At 36.4% G+C, this 19,773-nt stretch overlaps 1 protein-coding gene across 2 annotated transcripts in view; it reads left to right on the top strand.

Annotated features, from left to right (window-relative positions):
• The window catches only part of LOC121431638 (cleavage and polyadenylation specificity factor subunit 1-like), a 49,454-nt gene extending 30,211 nt beyond the window's left edge, over positions 1-19,243 (top strand). Inside the window, exons 22-40 of one of the 2 annotated variants that reach the window (XM_041629237.1) lie at positions 859-948; positions 1,822-1,906; positions 2,423-2,520; positions 2,938-3,028; positions 4,484-4,573; positions 5,142-5,312; positions 5,928-6,080; positions 6,594-6,710; positions 7,872-7,962; positions 8,474-8,558; positions 9,780-9,921; positions 10,997-11,065; positions 12,554-12,637; positions 13,164-13,340; positions 14,300-14,366; positions 16,019-16,225; positions 16,789-16,918; positions 18,291-18,429; positions 19,153-19,243. In XM_041629237.1, coding sequence (XP_041485171.1) covers positions 859-948; positions 1,822-1,906; positions 2,423-2,520; positions 2,938-3,028; positions 4,484-4,573; positions 5,142-5,312; positions 5,928-6,080; positions 6,594-6,710; positions 7,872-7,962; positions 8,474-8,558; positions 9,780-9,921; positions 10,997-11,065; positions 12,554-12,637; positions 13,164-13,340; positions 14,300-14,366; positions 16,019-16,225; positions 16,789-16,918; positions 18,291-18,429; positions 19,153-19,200 — 2,134 coding nt within the window. In that variant the 3' untranslated portion in view covers positions 19,201-19,243. The remainder of the gene's footprint in view (positions 1-858; positions 949-1,821; positions 1,907-2,422; positions 2,521-2,937; positions 3,029-4,483; positions 4,574-5,141; positions 5,313-5,927; positions 6,081-6,593; positions 6,711-7,871; positions 7,963-8,473; positions 8,559-9,779; positions 9,922-10,996; positions 11,066-12,553; positions 12,638-13,163; positions 13,341-14,299; positions 14,367-16,018; positions 16,226-16,788; positions 16,919-18,290; positions 18,430-19,152) is intronic. The other variant, XM_041629236.1, reaches the window with a different exon arrangement.
• Positions 19,244-19,773: the final 530 nt, after the last annotated feature.

The raw sequence follows: 19,773 nt of genomic DNA, 5'->3' as shown, positions 1-19,773 counted from the left end.
CTTTTTGTAAGAAGTTATCAGCTATCTAAAGGCATTGTCACCCCGCCCGAGCAAAATTCGACCCTATTTCCCTACCGCTCCACGACTGCTCCAACAACGCTCGGGCGGTGTGACCACGCCTTTAAGAGGTGGTATGATATCAAGGTCCACGATACACACCATGCCTTGGAGCATTCAGATTCTTCCGTGACCCAGTCAGCATCTGGCAAATGGAGACCATATGAATTTGAGTATGGGGGTAACCAAGTATTACCACAGTCCCAAAATGGTGGATACCTTGATAAATAACTGTCAAATTACTTTGTAAAGATCTAGCCATTTCTCTCTGACTCAAATGATTAGATGTACCCATATGATTAATTAGCAACAGAAAAAATGGTTTTAATTTCGAATTGAAATATCTCTGTCTTCTTTCTGGAAACTAGAATGTTGAATAAAAAAAAGTGATAGCATTTGATATGCCTCTGTCCACCAAAGATGGTTGCCAGAGGTGTCAATTTTGTTCGTCCACCCATCTTATTTTCTCTTCTCAAAGAACTATTTGACATTGGGTGGTTATTTTATGGTATTTCTTTTTTAACTCACTTTAGAGATTGTTACCACAACTGGCATTTATGCATTATAATATGAGTGAATAAAGATAAGTTCTGGTGGGTGTTTCATAAAGGTGTTCGTAAGATAAGAGCGACTTTAAGAACGACTGGTGATCCTTTCTTTTGGTAAATGGTATACACCATTGGCGATGGTTTAGCACGTAAGCAAGGTTCATCAGTCGTTCTTAAAGTTGCTCTTAACTTACAAACATTTTTATGAAACGGGCCCCCTTTTTATGATAATCCTGATTCCATTCTTTTCTAGTAGCACTGTTGACGATGAAGATGAGTTGCTTTATGGATCATCTGATCATGATACCATCACCCCTGCAGCACCAGTGATGGACCAAACAAGGTAAACACAGCATTCTCTTTTTTAAATCAAATACAAACCAGCAATCTTAATAGCACCAGCGTAAGTCTTCAACTACTCATATCTGGCCAGGGCCCCATCTTACAAAGAGTTACGATTGATCCAATCAACCACAGCTATGGAAAGCCAGCAACGTCAACATCCAAAATGCATGTTTGTACAAAATATTTTCTAGATATGATGCATATTCATACAGTCACTGTTTTCTTGCCAATTCTCTTTGTTTTCAAAGGACATTGTGCAAATTTCCTAGAGAAAAAATGATGACATTGATGGATTTCCATATACTTGAGATTGATCTAATCAATGATAAGACAGGGCCAAGGTTTCATTCTGTAACCCTAATCAGACCGGGCTTTTTTGGGTGTTTATTACGGGGGGGGGAGCAACCCCCCTTGAGATCTCGGCCGCCGATCACGCAGGGCGCCTTGAAAATTGGCATGATATTGATAATAGTGTGGATGTGATCTACAAGGCTGTATGGTTAATATTTCCAAAATAAGATTTTTTTCATATGAAACAATTATATTACTTTGTGCATAAATCATACTTTTGGTTTGAAGGTTAATGAGACATTCTGAACAGTTGAAGTGTTGTAATATTTGCCCACTACCAAGTAGCAAAAACAAACACTTCTCCTCTCAAAAACATCTTGTATATTTGCAAAAGAGGTAACATAATAGCATTGCCATGTTGGTCATTGTCATTATCACCATCTTCATTATTTAACAATTATGATCATCATCATCACTTCCATCATTGTTATCATCACCTTCAACTTTATATGCTAACCACATTAATATATAACAAATGTGAAATATTTTCCATGGTTACCATTCATTTATTTTCATGTAGCAAAAGTGAAGATGATAATGAGAAGAGCTCACAACGAGAGACTACGTACTGGTGTGTCTTCTGCAGAGAAAATGGACAGTTAGAGGTGGGTGATCTTTCAGAGTTTGTTCTTTAAGTTGATGGACAAACATTCTGAATCGAATTTAGAAAAGTTTGTTACATGACATGCTTTAATTATAGAGGGTGAATGCAAGTTATCAATAGCTTTAGTAGAGGCATCCAGAGTGTTATCCTTGGTAAAATTGTTTCACACTGTTAGCCGTTGTAAAACACTTTTTTTTATGAATGAATGATATTTTTGTCACCATTATGTGGAACCATTTATTTTTGGCCGGTAATTTATTTTTCTTACAATGTCTCATCTTTTATCGTTTTGCCCCTCCCCCATCCTGTTTACTGTCTCTCTCTCTTTTACTGTGCCCTCCATACTGCCTCTTGCTCCCCAATCCCTTCTTTTACCCTCACCAAACCTTTTCTTACCCCCCCCCCTCCCCCTCCTTACTATCTGTCTCCCTTCTCTACTACCTCTTGCCCCTTTCAACATCCCTTCCGTTTCCTCTTGCCCCCATCTTTCCTCATAACATTTTCCCTCTCCCTACAGATGTATAGCCTACCAGACATGGTGTTAGCTTTCTTGGTCAAGAACTTTCCTATGGCATCCAAGGTCTTAGTGGACAGTGGGTCAACATTCATGACAGGGTAAATATATTCTTAATCTTTCCTGTGGACAGGGGTTAGTTTACATTCCAGTCATTCCTAAAGTTGCTTGTAAATTTCCTAGCAAACCTGGACTTGAGTCTCGACCTGAGAAAGACTAATATAATTTGTGATAGCTAGTTTTAACAGAAGAAGTACTTACTGCAAAATTTCATGACCTTTTCATTTCAGTCACGTCTTTTTTTTATACCAAATTTGAGGTTGTCTTGATGCGCATTTCTGAAAATAACGCTATATTTTGTCGTTGAAGGTCGGATAAGAAATTGCTGAAAACCTGATCTCGTGTATCAATCCAATACAATTTGAATTTAACTCTGAAAATCCTGACCAAAAGGCAGAAGATGATTGAATGAAAAATTAAGAGTAAAATTATATGTCAATGTATATTTTTTTATTCAGAGATCAAAGCCAGCAGCATGAAATGCTTCAGCAAGTTCAAGAAGTTCTCCTTGTCGGTCTGGGTCATGAGAGAAAGAAGATCTACATGCTGGTAAGTCTGGTATCCTTGTTATCAGGGTTCCTCACCCATCAGGGAATTCAGGGAATATTATTTTACTTTTTTCCAGTCAGGGAAAAATCAGGGACTTTGATTTTTTTAAATATGTCAAATCAGGGGAAAATGCCTCGAATGAGGGAAAAAATCGGAATTTTGATCAGCCCAAAAAACAACATCCATTGAATGACTGGTTATGGTGGTACTAATTAGTTTTACATTATTGTTTTTATACTGAAAATACATGTAATTCACTGCAATAACTTAGAAAACATGCGAAACTGGGAATGGGTTTAAATAATCGTCAGGGAATTTTTGAACTTCATCAGGGAAAATTCGGGAATTTTGTTTTCTTGAAAAGCTGGGAACCCTGTGTTATATTAGAGAAAGGATGTGCCAGTATTTGTAATCTGCCAGCGAAATATTGTTTTGATTGATGGTGTATTTAGCAGTTTTTTCACTTGCATTGAGATCTCTAGGGCAAACACACTAAACACTTTGAGAATGGGAGACTTGAAAACATGGAATAAGTACTTATGAATGCAAAACGATGTTCAGAAAGTGGTAGGCATGATTATAAAATTGGGTTCAAGGGTGGGGCCAATGGTGAGGATGTATACATCTCACATATTCATGCGAATATTATTAGCAGGGATGTGCTAACTCAGGCAATTAGAGACACCAATGTGTTTGCATTTGGACAAGAAAATTGAAAAGGTTATGACGTGCTTATGCCGATTCGATAGATCAATTCATTGATAAAACATTTCAATTTCTATATTGTGAGATAGCTGCAATAACATAAACGTTTTACTCTCAGAAAAAAAAATTATTAGCATGGATTGTGTTACTGCCACTTGTTTTATTGGAACACCAGAGTGGGGAAAACCTGGGGGGGCACTCAAATTATTTTTTTGATTGGGGTGTGTCTCACGAAACTCTGAAATGGGGGTCTAAGGAACTGACTAAAAGGGTAAAGTATGGGGTCTTGGGAACTGAATATATACTGCGCGGTGTGAAAAAGGGGGTCTACGAAACGGGATCGCGGCACTGTAGGTATAGCGCTGTGCATGCACTAGCCATGCATGGAGCGGCTACTAGTTATATGTAGGGAGTTGCGAAGCTGTACCTGAATCCTCTCGCATGCGGTGCGCGCGCTTGACAAGTTTGGCAGGGCTAGGGAACTGAGATGTCTCATGGGGGTCTTGCAAGCGGGGCTGGGCAGCTTCTTAAACTGAGCTTTTGTCATTCGGAGTATCTAGAGAACTGAAAATTAGGTCTGAAAAGGGGGCCATCAAAGCAGCACGTCCCATACCACCAGTATATGTGAGTGCCCCCCCCCCCCCTTCTGGGAAAAACATCACTAGATTTAGATTTCATTGGATGATCCCAGTGAATGTTGCGGAGATGACTACTCAGGCCTGATAATTTGTTTGAATTCTATTCCTACAGGCTCTCGTCGAAGATGACATCATGATCTATGAAGCATTCCCTTACCACACAGTTATACAAGAACATCATCTCAGAATCAGATTTAGAAAGGTAACCATCTTGAAATATAACAGAGTGTTGCAAGAAAATTATTTGTAATTGCCGATAAGTGTAGATTAATGTTTATAAGTCAAAGGTACCTAGTGGTCCAGTTTAGGGTGACACGACATTTGCTCCGGCGACAGTTGATTCGTGCTTTACTTTGTCTAAGATATAGGGTTAGGGTTGCGATAGGGTTTTATGTTAGGTTTAGGATATTCAGGGTTGAGGTTGGTCATTCCATTTCTGGGGGAATTTGCAGCGGAGCATTTGTCGCCAGATCAAATGGCGTTGAACCCAATTTAGAGTGTTTATTACAGGTTTGTTTTTCAATACTGTATGATTAATGAAGGATATTTTTTTCCAAATGGTATTTTACATCTGACTATCAGATAAAAGTTGAAATGAGTGGGCCTTTTTTGCTCTAAAATATTGTTTTTTACCCCTCAAATTACCACTTTCTTTATATTGAGTTGACAGTCCTGTAATAAAGGAGCCTGCTGTTGGTAAATAAATTAATTATTGTATTTATTATTTTATGCCATTTGACAAAAAAAAATGTTTTCACTTTCTCCACTAGATCCCTCACAAGATACTAATGAAACCAAAGAAGGCTAGGACGTCAAAGAAAACAACAACAGAGGGCGGTAGCAAGACGGAGACGGAAACTGAACCAGAGAGTGATTCTAAGACTCCATCAAGACGTGTCAACAGACTTAGAGAATTCCACAATGTTCAGACGTACTCTGGGGTAGGATTTTATTTCATTTGATGTACTAGTTTAATGTGGAAGTGTTGTATTATAGCAGGTTCTGACTCTTGCTTTGTTATCAGAGGCTTTGTAAACAATTTCTAATCCTATTTTTGTCTCACCTGAGCAAAGTTCAGTAGAGACATAGTAATCACTTTTCCTGTTGGTCTGTTTCAAAATGTTAGTTTTTGTTCAACTTGCCGTCATTTATTTATTTTCGCATCAATTAAGTTCATACTTGGTACATATCATCCTTGGGTGATACCACAAGTGAATCCATGAGGGTGGTGGGGTCAAAGGTCAAGGGGTCAAAAGATCAAATGATTTGTGGTCATGTCTGTTCCAAAAATATCAAAGCTTTTGTTCAACTTACTCTCATTCTTTATTTCTGCATCAATTATTTTGAGACATGGTGCATATGATCCTAGGGTAATACCACATGTGTGACTATGAGGGTGCTCGGGTCAAAGGCCATATAGGGGTCAAAAGGTCAAGTTATGTATTGTTTCGTTCTAGGATTCTGTTCATTGATATTATTTTACTGCAATGAGTGCATGTTGAAAAGATTTATTATGTCAGTTTCTAATGCTGTTTTAAAAATCTTTTATCTTTTAGGTTTTCATCAGTGGTTCACATCCATACTGGTTGTTTGTCACGTCGAGAGGTGCCTTACGTACACACCCTATGCCTGTAGATGGCGCTATATCATGCTTTGCTTCATTCCACAATGTCAACTGCCCAAACGGTTTCTTGTACTTCAACAGAAAGGTGAGATCGGATGGAAATAAAATTTCAAAAATTTGTTCAACAAATTCTGGATATTTTTGTTTGTTTATTTGTTTTAAGAAATTACCTATTTTTTTCAGTCTTGTTAGTTGTGTCATTTTAGTCATGTTTCATTATGATATTAATCATAGTTATATCATCACATTAGAGAGTTCTTTACCATTAATATAATTGAAAATGCATTTACATTCTGACTTTTATTTCTTCATACTAGAAAATTTTACCTGGAGTTCAGCAAGGATCTATATTGGACCTTTATTTTTCAGTACATAGATGAGGCTGCTTATGATGATTGATGGCAACAGCCTCTTTCTCTCTAATACTTCTCCAATCAATGGCAAACTTTTATTTTTCTTCTAAACAATCCCTGGATAGACAATTTTTAGAGTCTGAATTCACAAAGAAATCTAATTTTCTCGGGTCCAGATGTAGATTTTTTTGTAGATGCAGTAGTATTGATTGTAATCCCTTTTTGTTCCTCTCTATTTATTACAGGATGAACTTAGGATATGTGTATTACCATCCCATCTGTCATACGATGCCCCTTGGCCAGTCAGGAAGGTCCCATTGAGATGTTCGCCACACTTTGTAGCGTATCATGTCGAGACTAAGGTAAGGTTGTAAATTGTTTGTATTGTATTGTATTTTTTTTTCATTCGTTCAAAAAATTTTTTCAAGATGCAAGCAAAAGTTACATCAGGTATAATTTCAGAATAAAATACAAATGGATAAATGATGAATGGCTGGATTATCCACTCGGAGTGGTAATTATTACCACTCTGTTCTAAACAAACTGTATTTTAAACCTCTTCAACAAGCAGTAAACAGTACATAAAACAAAATATTTGTCATCAAGGGGGCTATTTGTAAGATGCAATACCTGCGTGTCATTGAAAATCACATTTGTTTAGATTGGTCATGAAATATCTCCCGTGTCTGTACACCTTCACCCAAAATTTTCAAAAGCACAGTCTTGAATATGTGCATACTATGATAGAAAAAAAAAATCTTCATGTAGAAATCTGTTTTAGAAAATTATCTTTGTTCATTGATTATCTAGCATATATTTGTATGAAGAAACTGCTTGTAGTCAAATATCCATAAATTGCCAAGATTAGTTTGGTACTGTAATTGAGATTTAAACTTTGACTTAAGTTATGATTAGACACTTTGGCAAATGATGACTCTCTTGTGTTTTTCCTCTGAATCAATAGCCTTATGTAGTAATTATTTATTAACAATATTTCAATAGGATACCCAATCAACATAAAAATTGCTCTCCCTTGGGGTCCTGCATATTAAAAAACAATAAAATTATATCTTATTATACACAGTAAAATTTAATATGAGAAAATATATATACATATGATAGAACATAATATTTAATGTCAGATATAAACAAAACTATAAATAACTATGAACTACGCACATCATTAGAAAGAAGGGAATATACATACATAAAACATAATCATTGAAATTGACATCGGATATTTACGATTGGAAAATAAAGCTGCAATTGGTCTTAAAGGTTATCTTTTAAATATTTCTTAAAAATTGAGAGGGAGTATATGTTTTGAGATTCAGGTTGAAGACTATTCCATAATGAGACGGCTTGATAATGAAATGAGTGTTTGAATGATTCAATATGACATTTTGGGAAGTGTATCTTATTTTGTGAGGAACTTCTTGTACAATATGAATGAATTTCTTTCCTAAAAGTAATTATTAACTACCCTTTGCAAATAATGCTGGCTTTTGTCTCTGTCCTTGTAGACGTATGCAGTAGTCACAAGTGTACAAGACACCAAGACACACATATGGAAAGTAACAGGAGAAGAGATAGGAGAAGAACCGGTAGAAAGAGGTAAGGAAGCATAATATTCAGTGTCAATATCAATAGAATTGGGGATGTTGCATTCAAGAAAGGATTGAATGTTCACTTTTATTTGTTTTATTTCTTGTATGTTTCATGCCATTTTAGAAAGAAGTAGTAGAATGTCCATTGGCAGAGAATTATTCTTTTAATTCCATCAGTTTGGTAATATGCGAGGAAATGTTTGATCATTTCTGGCTTTATATGTCAGCTTCGTTTGTGGTACCATTTACTTGTTTTTGTGTGAAGTGCCGCTATCTTTCAGGGAAGTTCCTGATTTTTTTTTTCTAATTCTTTAACCATTAAGTTTTGCACAAGGCACAATTTATCTTATGTGTATCTAATATAACTTCCCCATCTTCTCTGAAACCATTTGTTTGAGTAATTTAAGACAAACTTTTTGATGGGTCCAAAATTATCACCACCTTGATTTTTTTTTCAATGATTTCTGTAGACTTAATAGTTTTGTGTTATGAATGTTATTTTTTTGTAAATACTTCAGATGATAGGTTTGTGCCAACGACCAAAGACACATTTTCCATACAGCTGTTCTCACCTGTCAGTTGGGATGCTATTCCTAACACAAGGTAATTCATTCTTGTATCTTTCATTATATGATGTTCAAGTAAATTTCACATCTGTTTTTATTGATCAAAATATTATTTGTTGTATAGAATTTTACTTTGAATATTATCTTCATGAAGAGAATGTCATATTTTGCAGTTTTAATTTTTGAAGGGACCAACATCACTTACAATAAAAGTAGTAGTAATGATGTTTCATCTGACGTTTGTTACAGATATTAAGATTAATACAGATTATTAAAAAGATCTAAACATTGAAAACTGATTTATTCCATGACTTGTGTAGGTAATTGATTCAATGAAAAAGACAGTAGTTGCTGCAGACAACTATTTCATGAGAAACTGTTTTAAAGATAAATACCAGTAGTTGCAGTTAACACTGATTTCATGAGAAAGTCTGTAAAACAAGGCTTAATTGCCAGTATATCATCGAGGATCTAGATCTGGTACAGTTACATTAACTGGACTTTGTGAAATCTTGAAATCTACGCTGAAAAATGTTCACACCGAATATCCCCAACACAGATAAGCGCACGTGGGACAATGTATAATTATTGCTTAGGGCGTCGGGCCCGACGCCCTCCCCAAACCCGTGCTTATTTGCTGATTTCTCAGCAATTACACAATTTCTTCCAGAATCCTTTGGCACATGCGTTTTATTTATACAAACAGACACTTTAGTGGTCATTTCATTGGATTCTGTACGAACTCATTTTGATATCGTTACCAAAACTAGCATTTACCTTTAAATCAAGGTTAATTGGCAAATATACATCTAGACCTGGTACATTAATGTAAACTTATCTTTGTGAAATCATGGATTCTTAGCTCAGAATCAATAATTCTGATGATCAATAACACGGAAAAGCTTATGTGGGACAGTGTATTAATATTGCTTCAAAAAATACCTGACATTTTTTGGAATTCTGTGCTTATTTTGCTCATTTCTTCCAGAGCTATTTGGCACATAATTTTGTTTTTAATGCATACAAACACTTTGGTGGTAATTTCATTGGATTCTGTTCGAAATCATTTTGAGGTCGCTACCACAACTGGTATTTATCTTTAAAGCTTTCTTTAGTTTTTCTCTAATCTACCACTTTCTGAAAGCATGGAAATTGTGTAAAGGATTTATTCAGAATAGTGTATAAAGCAGTAGAAAACATGCCATGACTTAATAAAGTCAAGTGAACTATATTGAAATTAATGTTTTGAATGTTTCAGAATTGAGTATGAACCAGCGGAGACTGTAACCTGTTTGAAAGTTGTTAATTTGAACTGTGAGGGCACCATGACAGGAAAGAAAGGCTATGTAGCCGTATCAACCACACATGTCTACTCAGAGGACCTGCAGACCAGAGGATCGGTAAGAGATCTTCAAATTGGCAACAATCACTACAGCCCATGAAAATTATATGTTCCGAAGCAGTCAGTATTTTGGTTTTAAAAATTTTGGGGGAGGCTTTGCCTACAGGTCAATCCAGACTCACACCTTTCCTTTTTTAGCTTCCGTTCAGCTGCAAATGCAGACTAACTCAGATGTTTTGAGTTCTAGCTCACTATTTTAAGTTTTTTTTTCAAATATCCGCAACTAAACTTAAGGCCATCGCACACCTTAAGACCCGGCTGGTCTGTGACTGAGCGAGGGGAGATGAATCGCAAGGTAGTCATAGGCCTCGACACTGCTCACCTTGCGATCCGACTACCATGCTGTCTGCGACTCACGCATGCTCTTTTTCCTTTTTGCCATAGCAACTGAGAAAATGACGCTTACTACAGCATATGCGCATTGCATATCATGTATGTGTTGGTATTTAAGTGTGTCTGATTGGCTTGAAGTTGGAATGAGCTTGCGATCCAGTTGTAAGGGTTCAGCATGTCGAATCCTTGCAGTTTCCTTGCACGATTTGTCTATGACTTTCAAACTGACAAGAGCTGTGTCGTCACATTTCCCTTCACTCAGTCCCAGACCAGTCAGGTCGTAAGGTGTGCGATGGCCTTTAGTCAAATTCCATATGAGTTGCAACAAGCAAATGCAAGTAAGGATGTGCAACATCGAGCTGCTTATGCATCCCAAGGCAGTGTTAGTGCTCAATTTACCTCAACATGCTCCACTATCGCTTGCATTACCTTACTTAAATGTGTGTTATAGATGCTCCTACGCAGGAAAGGGGTTGCTACCAAATATTTGTATGCTGTGTAAGTATGCCCATTGCTGTATTTGGCTAATGCAGCAATGGGTATGAAAAGGTACACAAAAGGTATGAGCTAGGCTGTAGTGTTAACAATGGGATACTGATTATTTTTAATAGTGATGATGTTGATGATACTGTTATGATCATAAATGAAATGGAATAGGGATATTCCCAAAAAAAATGACAAGTCCATAAAAAAAAAATATGCAGATCCCTGCATTAAATTCATATATCTTTCGTTTCTAGGTTTACATCTATGATTGTATTGAGGTAGTGCCTGAGCCTGGACAACCCCTTACAAAGAATAAATTAAAGGTAAATATAAAATCAAATCAGTTGCCCCCCACCCTTGCTAGCATAAGGTTTGTACAGACTAATTTGAGGCATCAAGTCCCAATTGTCTCATAAAGCTGTTTGTAAGTTACAAGCAAAATTTTGAATGACCTATGATCCTTTCTTAGGAGCTACATCAACACTTTTAATGAAAATAAAGGATCACCAGTCATTCGTATAGTCGCTCTTAATTTATGAACAGCTTTATGGGCGCGTTGTGGTGTAGTGGTTCTGACTCTCGCCTTTCAAACAGAGGGTCGTGGGTTCAAATCCTAGCCATGGCGTGTTTTCCTTCAGCAAGAAATTTATCCACACTGTGCTGCACTCGACCCAGGTGAGGTAAATGGGTACCGGCGGGAAGTAATTCCTCAAAAAGCTGTGCGCACCAGAATCGGTAGACTAGCTTAGCTGGGGTAATATAGGAGCGCCTTGAGCTCCTAGCAAGGTGGATACGTGCACTATACAAATCCTATATTATTTATGAAACACTGAAACAATAAAAGGTTGTGTAGTGTCTGCCTGTTGAACCAAAGATTGTTGGTTGGAGTCCACCTCATGTGGATGACTGAAGCCTTTGTTGGCTGAAATGCATCCCTTCCCTGTTTCATGGACCAAACTCTTAAACGGTGGAAAAATGCTCTGTCCCTCAGATAGGACGTCAAATAGAGCCAGCTCACCGAGGAGAGTCGCCACCTCTCCACATTTTCAACCTGTCATTGCACTTTTGTATGAGTTGGGGGGTGGATTGGTGCAGTGGTCCAAATGCCAAGGTTGGGCTCAAATACTTAAATTACGATTACAGTTACGTAATTGAAGATATGTTCAGTTACAATTACTTTTTAATTAGATTACATTTTTTTCAATTACAATTACCAATTACTTTTGTCAATTTCAATCACAGTTTCAATTACTTTCTATAAAAGCAATAAATGAAATCAATTCATATTCTGTACATAGCACCACCTATTTCAACATAACTCTAAATTACAGAGAAACTGACAAGGTGAAGGTTTAATCATGTTAAAGTGCATTAAAGGTCATGAAATTAAATCATAAATTAGGATGTTTATTGCTCAGTAATTGAATGTAATTAAAAGTAGCTGACAGTAATTGAAGTCAATTACATTTTTTCAATTACAATTATTTTCCCTCCAAAATTACAGTTACTCAAAAGAATAATTAATTACATACTTGATCAATTAACTTGTATTTAAGTCCAATTCTGCCACCTGCACGCCCCAATCAAATATCCAGGGAGTAGAAACCTGTGTGTCACAGTGATTCAGTCCAATATTCACCCAATTGTCACAGATGACACGAAATGTAATAATTCACCTGAAATAATGGTTGCATTCATGAAAATAAAATACATCTTTGATTTTTTTTCTTGTCAATTTACATCTGTGAGTATTGTATGTGAGACTGTTACCCTATCTTTTGTATAAACCTTTTGATTTTGATTGCATACAGCCCCTGTATGAGAAGAGACAGAAAGGACCGGTTTCCACTCTGTGTGAAGTCAAGGGATATCTTCTTACTTGCATCGGACAGAAGGTAGGGTATTGCTATACATCATGTTCGTCCATTGGCAATCTTAAGGTTATTTTTGTTTCTGACAGGGCATGGTGGTATAGTTGTAGAGCACCCGTCTCTCAAACTGATGGTCATGGATTCGATCCCTGGCTGAGTCACACCAAAGACTTTATAAATAGGACATTATATTTTCTTGCCAAGTTAGAATGGAGAAGGATGATGATATTATGTATTGTCTTGTGTAGCACCTGCTGAAATATTAGCTTATAGTTTAAGTGGCTACCTTGGAGAACAAACATTTTAAGAAGTACAGGGAACTGCTCGTATAAGAGAGTGATATTTTTGCATTTGTATATACTATTTATTATTCATTTTTCTCAGTACCAAGAACTCTGGAATTTGAAGTGGAATACAAGATGATTTCATGTACATCTTTTTGTTGAGGTTGAACAAGATGGGGCTATTTTTTAATTTCTATACCAGTTTCTCAATCTCTATCATTTTACCATTAACAAACAAGACCTTATCCTTGTGGTGTTTTATCTAGGTGTACATGTGGCAGTTCAAGGACAATGACCTGGTGGGATTGGCGTTCATAGATACTCAGATCTATATTCATAATGCTGTTAGTATCAAGCAGTTCATCCTGATAACAGATGTAATGAAAGGAGCATACTTCCTCCAGTACCAGGAGCAGGATAGGACACTCTCACTTGTTAGCAGGGTAAGAATTATTGATGATGATGATGGTGGTGTTGTAATGATGATGATGATGGTGATGATGATCATGATCATGATCTTTGTGATTATGATGATCATGATATTGATGATTATGAACAAAATGATGATGATGATGGTGATGATGATGATGATGATGATGGTGATGGTGATGGTGATGACGATGATGATGATGGTGATGATGATGATGATGATGATGGTGATGACGATGATGATGATGGTGATGACGATGATGGTGATGATGATGATGGTGATGATGATGATGATGATGATGATGATGATGATGATGATGATGGTGATGATGATGATGGTGATGACGATGATGATGATGGTGATGATGATGATGGTGATGACGATGATGATGGTGATGATGATGATGATGATGGTGATGATGATGATGGTAATGACGATGATGATGATGGTGATGATGATGATGTTGATGATCATCATGATCATGATCGTAGTGATTATGATGATGATCATGATCATGATGATATTGATGATGATGATTATGATCATAATGATGATGATGGTGATGATGATGAGGAGGAGGATGGGGAAGATGGTGATATTGATGATCATGACGAGCATGGTGATCATGTTGATGTTGACACAAAAAATTTAATGATTGTTTGCTTAAGTTTTGAATGATTGATTTGTGATTAGAATAGATGACATGAATTTCATGTTGGTGTCATTTAATGTTCTATCGTAATTCTTCTCAACAATGTCGATTGATTGGTGGGGTATATAACTCAACTATTGATTTAAAATCACTAGTGAAATCATAGATTCCTCAATAAATGTTGTGCATGTCGTATGTTGGTAAACTAAGTACCTTTCATTTAAATTTATTTGTACACGTCGTTATATCCTGTATTTCATTTTTATCAGTATGTATGATTGATGGTTAATTTCCTAATGTTCATTACTTTTATTTCATAGGATGCTCGACCGCTAGAGATCTTTGGCTGTGAGTTCATGGTGGATGACAGACAGATGGCTTTCTTAGGTAAACATTCTCTCTCGGGATACATCTCCAAGGTGTTTGGTGTTGGGTGTTTTTGATCCACGATAAAAAGAAATTTTCATGTAAAATTGCTAAAAATATCAACTAAAATATTTCATACCATTCACACCATAATCGTTAAAGGATGTACACTTTAATATAATGTAATAATAAACTGGAATAGTGAACAACACTTTTAATAGGAATTTATAAAAAAAACCTAGGAGAGATTTTGAATAAGTTCATGTTTGTTTGAGTTTCTTTAGTGTCTCATGCCAAAATCTTGCCTTCCAATAATCCATATTTTGATGAAAAATCAAATTTGATCAATTTTCCTTATTTAATTCTATATTTGTTTTATTTTATTCAGTGTCTTGATCTCTACTAAAACATCCCATCTTCCATTAATTCATTTTTTTTATTGAAAATTATATGTTGTTCAAAATTTTGTTTGACTTCATTCAGCGTCTGATAGAGAGAAGAAACCGATCGTCTTTCTTTAGTTTATCTTTTGATTAAAAATTGACTTAAATTCAATTCAAATGTATGTTTTTAAACTTTTATTTTATTCAGTATCCAATACTGACAAGAAGTCTTCCATGAATTCATTTTTTATTGATTTTTTTTTTGCTTGATTTTATTCAGTGTCTTGATCTCTACTAAAACATCCCATCTTCCATTAATTCATTTTTTTTATTGAAAATTATATGTTCAAAATTTTGTTTGACTTCATTCAGCGTCTGATAGAGAGAAGAAACCGATCGTCTTTCTTTAATTTATCTTTTGATTAAAAATTGACTTAAATTCAATTCAAATGTATGTTTTTAAACTTTTATTTTATTCGGTATCCAATACTGACAAGAAGTCTTCCATGAATTCATTGTTTATTGATTTTTTTTTTTTGCTTGATTTTATTCAGTGTCTTGATCTCTACCAAAACATCCCATCTTCCATTAATTCATTTTTTTTATTGAAAATTATATGTTGTTCAAAATTTTGTTTGACTTCATTCAGCGTCTGATACAGAGAAGAAACTGATCGTCTTCCTTTGATTTATTTAGATTAAAAATTGAATTAAATTCAATTTAAATGTACGTTTTTAACCGTTTTTTTTTACTCAGTATCCAATACCGACAAGAAATCTTTCGAGTAGAAGAGTAGCAATCAGTTGTCTCAGAATGGATCAAGAGTCAATCGTAAGACAACGGATTACTACTCTTCTACTCAACCCTTCGCCATGATGAACCTCTTCCACATCATCTTTAAGAAATCTTTCATTCCATTATTGTTTTTGTATTAAAATTCGAAATATATAATAATATTAACAATAATAATACATTAATAATAATATAAAATTTGTATAGCGTACTTATCCACCTTGCTAGGTACTCAAGGTGCTCTGATATTACCCCGGATAAACTAGTCTACTGATTCTGGTGCGCTCCGCTTTTTGAGGAATTACTTCTTGCTGGTACCCATTTACTTCACGTGGGTCGAGTGCAGCACAGTGTAGATAAATTTCTTGCTGAAGGAAAACATGCCATGGCTAGGATTCGAACCCATGACCCTCTGTTTGAAAGTCAAGAGTCAGAACCACTAGACCACGACGCGCCCACTACATTACAATTGAATGTTTTTATTTTACTTTTATTCAGTATCTGATACGGACAAGAACCTGCTCATCTTTCATTACCATCCTGAAGCCCCTGAGAGTGTTGGTGGCGCATACCTCCTGAGAAGGGGCGATATCAACATTGGCTCGGCGGTCAATACCTTTGTCAGAGTCCGATGCAGACTGACCGATCCCTCCACAGAGCAGATCCTATCAGGTCCAGTGGTCAGGAGACAAGTCGTCTTCTTTGGTAAGGTCATAGGTCCTTCTGGTGACACGAATGAGAAATGAAATGAAATCCCAGACAGTCTAATGCCACATATTCTATTTACTATGCATCTAATGCCCATTTAGCCTATACCTATCTTTTGTACTATCCTCTGTGGACAGGCCGAAATTCGCAATGCATCATGGGAAAAAGTCAACATCTTTTGCAAGCATTAGTACTAAAGTGCATGCGTGCATGTGATTATTCGGCGCTGGCCGACATGGCCCAACCGGAGATGCCGTTTACCAGGAAAGAGGTTGGAGAGAAATTTGCCCTCATATTTCTATGCAAAATTAAAACTGTTTTTAGAGAATTCCTGCCATAGTCCTATGGTTCTCATTTTTGAGCATCATAGACACATTACAGTACACTTGCACTATACGCTGCCTGTGTGTGATGTCGACCATGAAGTTAGACAAGTGGCCTGTTCGCTGCAACCGATAGATGGTTCACCATATTGTGAATTCACCGAATTGAGTAGGAATGTCTGATGTGATTTAGTTGATTACTTATCTTCTCCATTTCTCCCTTATACGACCGTACAGCCACGCTTGATGGTAGTTTAGGACTCCTACTGCCCATGGTTGAAAAGACGTACAGGAGATTACTCATGTTACAGAATGTCCTCACTAACAGTCTCCCTCACGTTGGAGGGCTTAATCCAAAGGCTTACAGGTAAGGAATTTTTATCTGTTTTTGTTATTTGGAGGCTAAGCCCAATTAAAGGGGTACAACCATACTGGGTGATATTCTGATGGAGATGGTTTACTTTGGTTAACTTAGATCACGCTTTTAGAGAGTGCCAGTTGTCAACTGTTTCGCGAAGGGAAAGATCATTCCAATCTTGCAGCGAAAAGTATTAAAAAATTAAATTCTAAACCTTACAGCAAAAAGTTTTTTGAAAAATGAATTGTGTCGTCAAATGAGAATAGGAAAATATGAAAATAAGATGAATCATTTGATAGATTATCTTTTCCATGAATTTGGAACATGTATTATGAAACCCAGCATTCCTTATAAGTATGGTCTAACATTTAGTTTAGACTAAGGTTAAACTAGGTTTAATTATCAGAAAATCACCCGATATAGAGAAATTCATGGAATGTAATGATTAAAAAAATTGTAATATATTTAATTTCATACGATTAAATGTAGACTTGGATTCAAGATTATCACTGTGCTCATTTTGGACATGTCTCCTAATTTTTGGAACAATACTTACTTGAAAATGCAGTACATGTAGGTTTGCTATTTTACCGATTCTGATGAAGCTTTTACTGTTTTGCTTGTGTGAATGTACTCTTTATATTCTAATTGTTTAAGGGGGCGTTGCAAGAAAATATTTGCAATCAATCAATCGCAAATATTCTGATGCAATTTTACAATTGATTGATCACTTTTAACTATAGCAAATCAGATTACTCTCCTTGTTGTATGAAGCAGATTAGCAATCAATCCCAAAGTTGCTACTAATTGCATGGCATACGCTTGATTTCAGGAACGAAATTAGACTTGCAATTGATTGCACGTTTCTTGCAACGCCCCATTAGTCTCAAGGTATAATACCCTTAAAAAAACATTATTTTATGGAAGCACCGTGATGTAGCAGTTCTGACTCACCTTGTAATCAGAGGGTCATGTGTTAGAATCCCACCGCAGCCTAGCGTCCTTTGGCAAGGCGTCAATCCACAATTTGCCACTCACCACCCATGTGTTAAATGGGTACCCTGTAGGATGCAAAAGCCTATGTGGTTGGCTTAGCACTCGAGTCTTCAAACTCTTGTTGGAATGCTCCCCAAGGAGTGGAGAAGGGCATACATTGTATGCGGGCATGCAAAGATCCGTGGTAATGATATATCTGTAAAGCGCTTGTATACGTCTTTCCGATGTGTTAAGTGCTATATGAATGCAGATTATTATTATCCAGCCTTCATGGCAAGTTATGTACATATTGTAATACAATCCACTCTCTGACTATTGAAGGAAATTGTTCTGAAGTATCACACTTAGTTTCCATTGAATTCATTCACCACCATCTTTATTGCAGGCATGTCCGGTCTCATTTGCGTAGCCTTAGCAACCCTCATCGTAACATCCTGGACGGAGATCTTCTCTTGAAGTTCTGTCATCTCAGCGTCGTTGAGAAAAACGAGTTTGCAAAGAAGATAGGAACAAACGTAGATCAGGTGAGTGCAGTCAATTAGAGTTACGATTGATCCGATCAATCGTAACTGTATAGAAATCCATTAGTGTCATAATTTTTTCTACAGGAAATTTGCAAAATGTCCTTTGTAAACACCTGATGATAACAGTTTGTATCATATTAGTCGACTAGCACATCATTTGATCGAGAGTTTGCAAGAATATAATATGATACAAGTAAAATGTTCAGGCTGCCAGTAGGTTATCAAGCCCATTCAGGCAGCATTGTAGTTTCAAAAAATTTTTAGAATTTTTGAAATTCAACAATAGCTTTCGCATAGTCGAATCACACGACTTGGGGCCAGTATTCCAGTATATGCGCGTTCATGGTGAAGCCGGTATTCCGGCTTTAAAGGGTTATTTAATATGATATAATTCTGAAAATTGCTAGCCCATAAACACACACAAAAGGCATTATCAAGATTTTATGTTGCCTTTTCTTGCATAATTTGTTTGTATGTATACAGTGGGCAGTTTCATAAAGCCGTTTGTAAGTTACAAATGACTTAACGCACGACTAGTGACCCTTTCTTGTGCCAAATGATATATCCCTGTGTAACTGAATAAGTACTGAAGAACATGTTCCAGTCTGAAGTAAAGTTGTGCATAACCTTATGAGCAGCTTTATGAAACACCATGTAGGTTCAATTAACTTTCCACTGTGCTGAATTTAACAATTTAATTCTACTTTTTATTTTCTTCTACAGATAATAAGTGACTTGATGTTGGCTGAGAACCTGACGATGCATTTCTAAAAACTGTGAATGAAGCCACACCCTTTGGCAGGACCAACAGAAGCCTCGTGAACAGAAAAAAATACCATCCATTAATCGGATCCAGTGACTGGTTGGGACTACAAGACATGATGATAATAAGCAACATGATTAACATTAGAATATTTGGACACGATTCTTTGTTGGCAAAGCATTATGGTCACAGTGCCTTGAAGACCATGACAACCCGAGGCTAAGGGTGTGTTTTCACAAGTGTACAAATGTTTTACAAGAATGTAATTACGGAACTTCTGTAATTGCAACGGGAATGAATTCTACAACGCACTAATTACTTTGGAAATGCAAGTCAAACCACAATGAACAGCTTAGAGGTCTTTGTCGAAAAACAGTGAATCGGGACAGCAGATCAGCCTAAGATTCAGACCAAACAAATAAATTGCAAATATATCGCTTCTCTCGAGTCATGGACGACACTGCTATTTTGATTCACCGATTTCCGACAAAGACTGCTTTGTCATAAAGGGCTTTTGAAAATAGATTCTCTACGTTCCAGAAAGCATCTGCGTAGTGGTTGTGAAAACTCCCTACTGTCTA

This window comes from Lytechinus variegatus, chromosome 18 (genome assembly GCF_018143015.1).
Source record: "Lytechinus variegatus isolate NC3 chromosome 18, Lvar_3.0, whole genome shotgun sequence".
Taxonomy (NCBI): domain Eukaryota; kingdom Metazoa; phylum Echinodermata; class Echinoidea; order Temnopleuroida; family Toxopneustidae; genus Lytechinus; species Lytechinus variegatus.
The sequence above is the reverse complement of the archived record's forward strand: the minus strand, read 5'-3'. Positions and strand labels throughout refer to the sequence as shown.